The sequence below is a fragment of the Protomyctophum parallelum genome, assembly GCF_964188405.1.
Source record: "Protomyctophum parallelum genome assembly, chromosome: 10".
NCBI classification, from domain to species: domain Eukaryota; kingdom Metazoa; phylum Chordata; class Actinopteri; order Myctophiformes; family Myctophidae; genus Protomyctophum; species Protomyctophum parallelum.
Window position 1 is genome coordinate 3,749,151 of NC_139704.1, and position 12,582 is coordinate 3,761,732.

Here is a 12,582-nt window from a genome sequence, read left to right on the forward strand (position 1 = left end):
GAGGTTTTTGTCAAACATTTTTTTATTAACAGTTTAACACCATTCAGACCAAGCCATGTGGTTTACTTGTCCTCGGGCTTGTTGAAGCAGTAAGTGAGGCAGCATTTTCCACAGTAGTGCCTGTCGAAGTGGCTGGCCATGAACACACCAGCACCGCACTCGTCAGCTGGACACTCACGCCTCAGGCGGTGGATCTTGCCATTCTCGTCAACCTGGAGAGATGAGACATGGGTTAAATCTCACAACTGAAATGTCTGGTCAAGTCCCCTATTGTGCGATTTTTGAAACAGTGAAAGGACTGGAGACCCCCACACTAGTGCCGTTTCCTAAACACCACAAGATGAAAAATGATGTTTTCGTAACATCGTTCCTGCTGTTCTACATACTGCCAGTGCCAACCAAGTGAAGAAATCAGACAGGCTTAAACCTTTGCTTTACAAAATATCCAAGACCATTCTTCAAGTGATATGGAAAATGCTTTGAAACTATTTAGTTTGACCACTTCAAATGCTCCAATCAAAAAAAAGAAAGAAAAAAGAAGCCAATCTACAAGTTCTCAATGCATCGCATCGTAGATAGATGTGTGCTCAAATTCAGGTCAAGTTGTAATTCTGTACAATAAACATTACATGGATCATCTGTGATATCTATCCAAGCATGATCTAGCAGTGTTTCAGACCTATGAGGCCCTTGAAACTGCATGCACCACTTTAACCCTGGCACCCCCAAAACTCAGGACAATACATTGTGAGCTTGTAGGTTGAACATTTTCAAATAGCTGAAGAATAGAATAGGCAACTTGTGACTGACGGCAGGGCCCTAAAGTATCAGTGGCATATTTATTCTAGGGGGTTACAGATCAGATTTTACCTTGTAGTACTTCAGCACAGCGAGCTTGACCTTCTTCCTCTTGTGCTTGTTCTTCTTGGGGGTGGTGTAAGACTTCTTCTTCCTCTTCTTAGCACCACCACGCAGTCTCAGCACCAAGTGGAGAGTGGACTCCTACAGCACAACAGAGGTTTGACTTAGTAACATACTACAAAATGTAATGACGCCTTTGATTTGATCTGTGTGCATCTTAATAATGGATCAAACCACTTCATTATTTTCTAAGATTTAATTGATTGAATAATTTAGTCAAATGTAAACAGCACCACGTAGTACAGTCAAGAAAATAAAGCTAAAAGGATAACACAAAAAAGTCCTGCTTAAGTGCGTCTTGCAAAGTCTGGGGTGTCCCCGAGGCTTGACAATTAACAGTCACCCAGGGTCTGTATTAAATGCACTTCTCCACTGCTTTTAATAAGTTAAATGCAGAGGGCACATTTAATAGTATGTGCATAAACATACTAAATTATTTAGAGCAACCGTTCCTCACCTTCTGGATGTTGTAGTCAGACAGAGTGCGTCCATCCTCCAGCTGCTTGCCAGCGAAGATCAACCTCTGCTGATCAGGAGGGATACCTGCACACAGATGAGCAGAATCATAAAAAAAAAAAAAAAAAGGTTAATCTTTGGTCAGACAAGCTCTCAAGAACAATGCCAAATTCAGCTTTTTAAAGTTTTAAACCAACCAAGTTTCAATTATTTTTTATCATTTGAAGATCTACTAGTAAAATCAACATTTAGTTGACATATTTATAAATGGGGCTTTGTGATATACATGCTGCTTAGTTAATATCATTTTATGAGCCATCATTGTGCATACAAGGCATTACATAGTTTGACTCAGTTAAATGTGAATAGAAGACAAGCTACACACTCACATTGACGGTGTGAGCTTGGAGACCAGCCATGTTGGCCTCCTTTTTAAATATTGACAATTTGATATTAAACGGTCTTTCATTAAAGGACAACTTTAGTTTTTTTCAACCAAGGTTCATGTTTTAGGTTGTTATTAGAGAAAGCAAAAGATGAGTGTTATTCTTTTTCCATTTGCTGCTTTCTTTCGTTTTAGGGATTTTAGCTGTTTTTTACAGGGGGGCGGGGGCATTCGAGCATGGGGCTAAATATGTATTTTTATACAAAATTTGATGGTGATTTATTTATTTATTATTTACTATAGTCTTAATAAACCCCAGGAAATTACATCTGGCCACAAAAGATCACAGGATCTACTAAATGTGAAGGTAGCCTAGTGGGGGGAAGCCACTGTGTGTCATAGGCTCAATATGTCAGTTTGACACATTCAGTAGATCTCGTGATGTTTTGTGGCCAGATTAAATTTCCAGGGGTTTATTAGGACTATAGTAAATATTAAAAAAAATCGCTATAAAATGTTGTAAAAAAATACATATTTAGCCCCATGCTCGAATGCCCCCGCCCCTGTAAAAAACAGCTAAAATCCCTAAAACGAAAGAAAGTAGCAAATGGAAAAAAAAAGAACACTCATCTTTTAGTTTCTCTAATAACCTAAAACATGAACCTTGGTTGAAAAAAACTAAAGTTGTCCTTTAAGTTGTCACTTTAGAAATGTGCAGAGCTATGAAGTGTCTTTCAAATAATTTGGCACCATATAAACAAAATGATGACGACTTCCTGGAATTGCAAATTGAAATCTTTTAACTTCTAGCTGGCGTGAACATCCCTTTATTCCCTTAAAAGTAACTTACCCTCTTTGTCTTGGATTTTGGCCTTGACATTTTCGATGGTATCTGAAGGCTCAACCTGTGGAAGAGATTGGAAGAGATGGAAAGGTAAAAACATTACTATCCTAGCCATCAAACTCATTTCATCTTCACTGACAAACTGACTTGACATGTTGGTCAACGATGTGAACGTTTATCGTGTCTCAGCATCTTTGAATAATTTATAGTGAGAAATGTAAACAGCACGAGGTACAATCAGACCTTTAGGCTAAAGGTATAACACAAAAAAGTTGTTTTCATTGTAGTCTTATGCATATCCTATTGCACTTTACACAGTAAAATAATCAGTTAATTGTAAAGTGCCTCAGTGCCATTACTCTTTTTATCCATTGTTAATGTATACACTTCAAACTCTTCAGTAAAGTTAAATTGACTTAAAATTATTTCACAGTATTATAGCATTTTATAGTAGCGAAAACATCTACAGTGTAGCCGACCACACGTGCATGTTTCTCTCAGATAGCCGGTAGCTGATTAGCTTCACATTCACATAGTCAACGTGTTTACTGTAGACACGTTATGGTCAGTCGACGACATATTGTTATTATTCATGTTTGGTAAATAAGATGTTTAAAACAACGTGTTATCTGTCGTCTCCCAGCATGAAGGCACGGGAGGTCCCGTTAGCACAATGCTAACATTGCTAACGCCGTCTCACCCACCTCGAGGGTTATAGTCTTCCCCGTTAGGGTTTTCACAAAAATCTGCATCTTGGCGTTCAACGCACCTGCGTACAGACATGATAGAGACAGGTTTTAGTGTTCAGAAATGCATTAAATGCTGTTATTTGAGTGAATAAATGTGTGAAATCAGAGAGCACGACATTACCACTGGTTTGATCCTAATGGCGGATCATGAGAAGAGGGCTTCCTGAGCGTCGCACGGGGTTTTCTGCCCCAGTTTGCACGGAGTGGATAGGTGGCCGTGGCGCATGCCTGATCATCCAAAAGACGAATTAATGTGTGTGTGAAACTGTGAATGGAACAAGAAACCACAGACGAATGAATAATAATAAGTATTATTATTATTATTATTATTATTATTATTATTATTATTATTATTATTATTATTATTATTTTATTATTATTAATAATAATAATTATAAACTAGAAGTTATTTTTTGCCGATGGGTTCCCAGATTGGTTTTTCTTGTTACAATAAGTAAAGTAAATACTTTAATTTAACTTGACGGACTGTGTATTCATTATAAATAATATGACAAACGTCAAGGACTACAGTCTTGGTCATGACAAAACTACATTTTCCAGGCGCCCCAGATGTTTCGAGCACCATAGCAACCTCTCCAGCAACTTGTGGTTTGTTAGTGTATTTTTTTTTTGTTCTGTGTCAGTGTTACAAAAGAGACGTTCATTTGCGAGGAAAGTTAAATAAAAAGTAACGCTCGCTATTAAATATTAAAATGTCTGAGACGAGAAAGTGCAGACATGAAGATGAGACTGAACGTGATGACGTCGGTGATGTCTGTGAAAGTGACAGGAGGTTTTTAGAGTCTGTTTCTGAAAACATTAAACGTGATAAAGATCATCTCCAATGTCCAGACCAAGGACCTGATGTGCATCGATACATTATTTACAGTAATGCATTTGACGAGGTAGATGCTGCTGCTGATGCAGGTCAACTAATCATGGCATGCAATGTTGTAGCCCTAGAATGGCTCTTGTTGTTACATACTGTATGTAACAACAAGAGCCATTCTAGGGCTAGCAATGTTGGTCTGTTACACTACATCTAACTCAGTAAAGTTGCACTTTAATGCAAATGTCATGTTCACATTTTTGTTTTTAAATAATTTGCATTTTAAAATATTTTGCCTTGCCTCTGAAATGTAGGTTTTGTGAACCATCTAGGTTGGCCCACATTTTCATGTCAAGGACTCCCACATTGATCCAGTAGGCTATATAGGACATCAACCCCAATTTAAAAAGTCTTTGTACCAGGAACCCCTATAACAGAATATTTAGTACAGAATTCTACTACTTTATATACGTATGTAGCCTACTGTAAGTGTGAAACCTATGATCTGAATGTTCACTCTTCTAGCCTACATTCTCTCATTGGATTAACTTCTAGCCGCCAAAATAATGGCCACATTAATTTATTTGACATTTTTTCTGGGGTCCCTACGTGTCCCAGGACTCCCACTGTAAGAACCACTCTGCTATAGGTCAAGGGTTCCCAAACATTTCAGTGCCACGATCCTCCCCAAAAAATATAACGGCACAAATGGAACCACATAAACGTCCATTTGGTTCCATGGTTGACAATTCCATTTGAACAGTTACAGACGTAACAGACCTGTTATGGTCATTCAGGGCTAGATCTTTAAGTGTTTCTGGTAATATTATTGTCTGCTCATTTTGTATGTAGGTGGCAAAAAAAAGACAGAAAACGCCCACCACAAGCCAGCATGGTGATGACCCCTGCTATTTTTTGAAAATCGACGATGCTCAACATACTCCTCGAAACGCTATAACTATGTTCTAACCTAACCAGGTCATTCAGCGTGCTACAGTGTACAAAGGCCTGCTGTCAGCCATAAAGAAGGAGTACGACGACGCCATCAGTGTTGTGAAGAAGAGTCAGTATGAGGCCCGGGTGGCTCAACGTAAACGCAACGCCATGGAGGCACAAGCACCGTCTCTGGTCAACTACCACAGACAAGCTGCACAGCTGAAGGACAGGTGAGAGAGGATTATTATGACTTTGTTCATGACAATCTCATTGGACAAACCAGATGCATTGTTTAAAGATATAGCACGAGTGCTAGTTCTCAACACCTCTCCACAGGAGGGGTTTCTAGAATAACACAAATCTAAAACCCAATCAAGTACAAGTCAAGCTCAGAGTCAGACCCAGTTGTGATACCAGTAAGACTCCTGAGGGCGAGAAGCACGCATCTGCCTTGTTGACGGCAGACTACTGGACGAGCACTGGCGCTTAATTTGGCATGAAGGGGCAGATCAACATGGAATGAATTCTGTACTGGCCATATAAGGAGCATGTCTTGAGTGTACAGGGTTTGATGAGGTCAAATCAACATATGGAATGACGGAACAGGTCAGCTCCATACAGTATGGAGATCTAAGGGTGGTAGCGGGGACATTCTCTTGAGGGGTTTGATGAGAGCGGTAGGGCCGGGCCTTCATTTCCGGGCCTGTTGAGAAGTTTTCGCCAGATGACGGGTGCGGCTGCACTAATAACTTTGGGGCAGGCCCGTCTAGAAATTTGAATGGACAGGTATAAGTCAAAATCGAAGAGGAAGGATGGATGGGGAAGGATCAAGATATGGAATGTCAAAGTGAATAATGTGTCTGAAGTCCACCTCTCTCTCTCTCTCTCTCTCTCTCTCTCTCTTTAGGATTGCCATCATCCAGAGAGACACAGCAGAGGTCCAGTCCAAGTTGCACAAACTGCAGCAGTCCAGCGGAGACAAGTCGTCCTCTTCAGAGAGGAAGAGTGCGGATGAAGCAGAGACACGGCTGCCCAAACAGATACCTGGTAGACTAATATATAAAACACTGTCAACTCACGACATTCCATTTACTTTCTGATATATTTTGTATGAGGTTTCCACTTAACAGAGCTGACACAATAGTTGTTTAGTTAATATCACTAGGGCTGACCTTTGAAGCTTTTCTTTGTCCTTCAAAACTTCTAGACCAAAGACTTTCATTTGAACGTTCGACAACGTTGATTACTTTAATAACGTATAGTTTCCCAGCATAAATGAAATTGTTGAAGCTCCAATTGATAAATAAATAAAAAGGTCTGCATACTGGCAAATAAAAATATGGTCTGCATACTGGCAAAAAAAATATAAGCTGTTTATATTGCCATTTGATCACACACAGATCTTTGTCAGGGATTTTTTAAACGAAGAATTCCTGATGATCAGTGTGTGAAACACAAAATACACAGTGGAGCATTTTCTTTTTGCCAGTGTGTGTCTTTATTGGCTAAATGTATGGTTGTTGGACCTGCTTCATGTGCATGCATTACCCTTTCTCTGCAGTTGCAATTGAGCCAATATTTATTTTATTTAGATTTGTATTTATTTTTTTCCCTTCCTTATCCTTATTGGATATTGTTGTCTATTGTATAAAATAAAGTTATACTTAAAGGCATTTCGTCTTGTCAAGGACATATTTAAAGAAAATAATTGGTTGGCGTTGTTTTTATTTGTGAGTTACAGTCCAGCCAGATGTCACATTATGTTACCTAATGTTTATTACTGTATCAGCCTCATATCCACTGTCCATAGACTGACTGACCATCCATCCATCCATCCCCCCACCATTCCACCTCACATCTGTTCTCCCAGGCCTGTCGCTGGAGCAGTCTCTGGACCTGGAGGCGTTGGAAGGACATCTGCAGTGTCTGGAGAGCAGGAGAGACCTGCTCCAGGACCGGAAGAAGAGTCAGTACGTTCCTCTGGAGGTCAAACAGCAGCTGGACAGTAAACTGAAGGCTGCCCAGGCACAGACACACCCACTGACTTCTGAAAATGACCGCCTGCGCCTACAGTAAGAAGCTTATTTGAACGTTCTAGTTTATTTTATTTCATGGTTTAGCCAGTTTTTGCTTTTTTAAATGTAGATATGAGTTTTGATATGTTGAGAGTACGCATGGAAGTCAAAATCTTGGACACATATATATATACCTTAAACCTTTGAAATTGACCTTATGGGATTCTTTTTTACATGGTAGACCCAGAGACTCGATGACTAGTGTTTCTCAAACATAATCATGTCAAGGACCACATTAACCCCCCACCAAAAAATATTTATTTTTGCTACTAGGGAGCCCGGGCCAGAAGGGAAATTAATTGTTAAAAAGGTTTCCACATTATTGCAAATATTGTCAAAAAATATCACATGTGAGCTTCTAGTGAGTGAAGCTATCTTTAAATAGCTGTCATATAAAATATGGTTGAAATGGTTAAGCTGATTGTGATGTTATATTAACCCATTTTGGGCGGAAACCCCTTTTGGTGTTTTAACTAAGCATTATGTTATACTTTAGCTATTGAAAAATAGCAGATCGACAAGCTTGTAGGTCTGCTATTTTGGAAAGATCGTGAAAATGCGGCACAAATTTGAATATATATTCTTTCTTTATTTCACTGTTCTATTATTTATATAATCTTTTAGAAATGGTCAAAACTGGGAAGTGAGTCCAGTGGAATCCCTTCTCTGTTGTACAGGTACAGGCGCCTGAAGGTTGTCAGTGACTCTCTGAGCAGATGGAAGGATTCCGGAAGGCCGGTTCCTCTGGCAGAGCTCCTCACCGCCACCGTGGAGAACATCAGTCACATCTCAGGTTCACATTCCACCGTTCATTTGTTCTCAAACGTTTGCATGTCCCGGACCCCCAAATTAATATTTATTTGGCCGTGTTGGATTGTCAACTGTAAAAACTTGACGTGTGTGTGTGTGTGTGTGTGTGTGTGTGTGTGTGTGTGTGTGTGTGTGTGTGTGTGTGTGTGTGAGAACAGATTCTGACTGTGACAGTACTGACTGTGTGCTGTTGGAAGATGAAAATCCAGCTAAAGTGAAGGAGTCAAAGCTGCTGGTGGATTACGTAGACAGGTACTGATCCGTACTTTTCAAGATATGATTACTATCTCTCTGGGACTCCTTTAGGTAGGGGGAAAAAGAACGGAACCCCTGGTGGAAAAGGGTCCCTGTATGTGTTGAGTGACATAGACTCCTTCCCTCTCTCTCTCTCTCTCTCTCTCTCTCTCTCTCTCTCTCTCTGTTTCTCTCTGTAGGTTTACACAGTTGTTTGAGTCAGGAGACTATGAAGCAGCAGCGTTCCATGCTGCCAGGTCTCCTCATGGAGTTCTGCGGAACCAGCACACTGTGGACAAATTTAAATGTAATGCACACACACACACACACACACGCACGCACACACGCACGCGCAGACAGACACATGTGCGCATGCAGATGCATTCACGCACACGCAAATGCGCACGGACGCGCAGAGATACATATGACAACCTTTACACTTTATTATTAGTTATTAGTACATACTTACCTTATAACTCGTATCGCCTACCTTACTTCATTTTACTGTGTCCAAAGCTGTTACTTTTCAGGATTCAATTTCAAAAGTAGCAGATAGCAGTGGAAACCAGACGAATTTGCGACAGGAAAACTAATAATAACAAAAAATCCTTGGGGTGGCACTCCTCAGTTTGAATTACATTTTGCTCACCCCAGAGTGGCGGTGATCAATCAGAGCCCACTATATTTGTTTTGCTGTGAAGTTGGAATCTGTTTGTAACCACACCTTGGAAATAAATCTTCCACACCAAAGTTCCTGTTCCTCTCTGCTCTCCTGCTCCCGCCAGTGGTGAAAGAGTATGATGGCAGGATGCCTCCGTTCCTCCACTACTTCCAGGCTCTGATGGTGTCGGGTACCCAGGGAGAGGGGCCTCTCCTGGGGGAGGTGATGGTGTCGGGTACCCAGGGAGAGAGGCCTCTCCTGGGGGAGAGTTTGTCCGTGGACGGGGTCCGGTGTGCACTCCAGCATAACGTCATGGAGCTGGTCATCCATGGCATCACCCTGCACAAGTACGTAGAACACATATAGTGGTTTGTGTGTTTGTGTGTCTTGCGACTTTCTATTTTCTATTTGTTATGTAAATGTTAAGTATATAGAGCTTACGTGGTTAGGAAAAATAGACTAGCTGTCTATGTGATTCTCTTTTTCTGTGTGCATGCGTGCGTGCGTGCGTGCGTGCGTGCGTGCGTGCGTGCGTGCGTGCATGCGGCGCTGCTGCCAGGCTGGCGTTCTCGGAGGCACTGGGGGACGTACTGACTGAGCGCGCTCAGACGCACCCCGGGACGGCAGACATGTGTCTGACCCTGGCCCACGCCGTCTACGCAGCCTGCCGCCTGCACAGGAAGGCCGCACTGAGCATGTGCAGGAGGGGCATGCTCCACGCCGCCCTGGACTACATGTACCAGTGTCCACACTTCACCGCTGGTATGCACACACACACACACACACACACACACACACACACACACACACACAGGAATTTGATCCCCCAAAAGGTAGCACATCCCAAAATAAATGGAGGACAAAGTACTCTGGCACACACCATCAATAAATGCTTTTATGCGTTATGAGCCAATATCACAATTATTCAACTCACATCATACACACGGTCAGAGTTATAACCTACAGCTGAAACCAATCACCAAGGACCAATCACTTGTATGCAAGAACAGGCGGCGGCGGTGGCTCAGGGGTAGAGTGCCTGGATGGAAACCGTAAGGTTGCCAGTTCGAACCCGGGCTCCCCCACAGTTACTGTCGAAGTGTCCTTGAGCAAGACACTGAACCCCTAATTGCTCCCGATGTGCTAGTTGGTGCCTTGCATGGTTTCCACTGCCATCGGTGTGTGAATGTGTGTGTGTGAATGGGTGAATGTAATGCACAATCTCTGTAAAGCGCCTTGGATAAAGGCGCTATATAAATGCACCATTTACCATTTAGAACAAACACTGAGCAACTAAATTGTCGCTATATATCGTCGGGCAGAAACATCTCATCTCTATATTCTAACCTTTTGTGTTTTTGCGTAAATTAACACCCTACTTGATCACACTACCGTGTCACACAAAAGCATACGAGCTTGTAGATTGACTACAAGCTAATTTTGTATTGACTATAGTTGACTATATTGACTAGTATATCATCTCTGTCCAAATATATATCATATGTCATATATTTATATATCATATGTCATATGTCCCAAACTGTAGGTAGGTAGGTAGGTAGGTGGGTGGGTAGATAGATAGATAGATAGATAGATAGATAGATAGATAGATAGATAAAAGAAAGACAGATATATTAAGAATAAGCAGAATCAGGATTCAAGTTCATAAATAGCAAAAGTAACAGATCTGCGAGCTCAAACCCTCCCTCCCTCTCTCCAGAGGACAGCATGTGGTGTCTGTCCATGTGTCCTAGCCTGCCTCTCCTCCAGATGTTGACGACAGAGAGCCTCCAGCAAGGTCAACAGGCCATGTTGTCTGTGGGACTCACCTGCTACCGTCTGCTCATGGATAAACAACAGCACCACCTGCTGGCCGTACAGCTACTGGACTCCCTCTGCAGCAAGGGAACAGGTCTGCACGCACGCAGACAGACAGACAGACAGACACACACACACACACACACACACACACACACACACACACACACACACACACACATTTATGAAAACACACATACATTATGAAAACTTGTGAAATGGGACCTTCTGCATAATGAGTATACTTTCTGCTTTTGGTACTATACTCTTAAGTGCATTTTGATTCTGGATTTTTACTTGTAACAGTATTTCTACATTGCAGTATTGATACCCTTACTTGGGAAAACCACTGATAACCTCTCTCTCTCTCTCTCTCTCTCTCTCAATTCAATTCAATTCAATTCAACAGGCTTTATTGGCATGACATTTTACAAGTGTTGCCAAAGCACAATCACAGATATGACAAACAACAACATAACAACATAATATCACTGACATGAAAAAATAAATTAATATAAAATAAAATGAAGCAGGTGGTGCATAAAATAAAACATGGTATACTGTATGTGTGTCCTACTGGTTGTCCCTTTTCTTGTGACAGGAATTGACATATTTTGCAGCCAAAACTGCACATTCTTTCTGTTCCCCCAGAAGGACTGGTAATCTTTCCCTTTCTGTCATACTCTCTCTCTCTCTCTCTCTCTCTCTCTCTCTCCCTGCCACCCAGGTGTGTTGGAGCAGGCCATGGTGTCAGACAGTAGGGGTTGGGTGGAGCTTTGGGGAGAGATCTCCACGTGCTGTGTTGAACTGCAGCGCTCTGATCTGTCCCGCCACATCCTCCGTGTCCTGCTGGCTCACACTGGGACCAGCAGACTGTCCCCAGACCTGGACGGACTGTCCCTCATGGACCATGTCTTCCTGTAACCCAGGCAGGGGCAGGCACTGGTGTGAAGTAACTAAGTGGGCTACTTAAATACAATTTTGAGGTACCGGTATTTGCCCTTTACTTGAGTATTTCCAATTTCCAATACTTTTACTTCTGCTCCACTACATCTGCAGATCCAAATATTGTACTTTTACTTACCACCATATCAAATAAATTCCTCACATTTGTATGTCAATTACATCCTTGCACAGACCTTAACAGGAGCCCTCGTACAAGGTTTCTTTGACTATGCATCCACCTCTTGGTACCACAGCACCTCAAAGGCCCTTAAAACAAGGCTCCAGACCTCTCAAAACAAACTGGTCAGGCTCCTACTTGGCCTCACCCCCCGAACCCACCTCACCCCTGCCCACTTTGACAGGCTGGGATGGCTTAGGGTCGACGACAGAGTACAGCATCTTGCAATGGGTCTGGTCCACAAGATTCGATACACCACCAAGATACCCATGTACCTGTCTAAATACTTCCTTAATGTAAACGAAGTCCACACCCACAACACCAGAGGGAGTGCAACAAACCATGTACAACCCAGATTCGGCACAAACAAGGGACTAAATTCTTTTCGCTCCTATGCCACCAAAATGTGGAACGCCCTACCAACAGTCATTAAGACATGTGAATCCCTTGACTCCTTCAAAACCGCTCTCAAAGGGCACCTACGGATGGCTGCATTTCGAAACTGGCCTCTGTAAAATCTGAATCCCCCCCCCCCCCCCCCCCCCCCCCCCCCCCATTTTCCCTCACTGTATATTGTATCTTTTTCCCTTTTTTTGCTTCCCATATGATGAATTCCTGTTCTGTTCTTTACCTACAGAGAAATGTCTATTTGTATGTCCCTAAATGTTTGTATGTCTTTAAATGTTTTGATGAATTGAACAATGTGGACCCTGTTGTAAACAAGTGTAATGCTTAATTGGG

General features: G+C 42.0%; 2 protein-coding genes across 2 annotated transcripts; one reads left to right on the forward strand and one right to left on the reverse strand.

The window, feature by feature from the left end:
• rps27a (ribosomal protein S27a) lies at positions 1–3,515 on the reverse strand. Its single transcript, XM_083774144.1, has 6 exons — positions 3,477–3,515; positions 3,311–3,375; positions 2,613–2,667; positions 1,379–1,464; positions 871–1,002; positions 1–212 (listed from the first exon to the last, which is right to left on the reverse strand). Exons 2-6 carry the CDS (start codon positions 3,356–3,358, stop codon positions 63–65), a joined length of 471 nt encoding a protein of 156 aa, XP_083630270.1. The 5' UTR covers positions 3,359–3,375; positions 3,477–3,515; the 3' UTR covers positions 1–62.
• A 553-nt stretch (positions 3,516–4,068) lies between these two features.
• On the forward strand, positions 4,069–11,696 carry LOC310865253 (clathrin heavy chain linker domain-containing protein 1-like; the record flags this gene model as incomplete). The annotated part of the gene is made up of 11 exons (XM_083774278.1): positions 4,069–4,260; positions 5,163–5,350; positions 6,028–6,167; positions 6,991–7,192; positions 7,873–7,988; positions 8,164–8,257; positions 8,440–8,546; positions 9,025–9,247; positions 9,460–9,662; positions 10,621–10,812; positions 11,446–11,696. The coding sequence occupies 11 exons, from the start codon at positions 4,069–4,071 to the stop codon at positions 11,640–11,642; spliced, it is 1,854 nt and encodes a 617-aa protein (XP_083630404.1). The 3' UTR covers positions 11,643–11,696.
• Between the last annotated feature and the right edge of the window lie 886 nt (positions 11,697–12,582).

Excerpts from the sequence above, each read along its gene's own strand:
- rps27a (XM_083774144.1), bottom strand. The coding sequence starts at position 3,358 with ATGCAGATTTTTGTGAAAACCCTAACGGGGAAGACTATAACCCTCGAG. Across the intron at positions 1,003-1,378 it reads CTGACTACAACATCCAGAAG|GAGTCCACTCTCCACTTGGT; the intron begins GTGAGGAACGGT and ends GTTGTGCTGTAG. Across the intron at positions 213-870 it reads CTGTGCTGAAGTACTACAAG|GTTGACGAGAATGGCAAGAT; the intron begins GTAAAATCTGAT and ends TCATCTCTCCAG.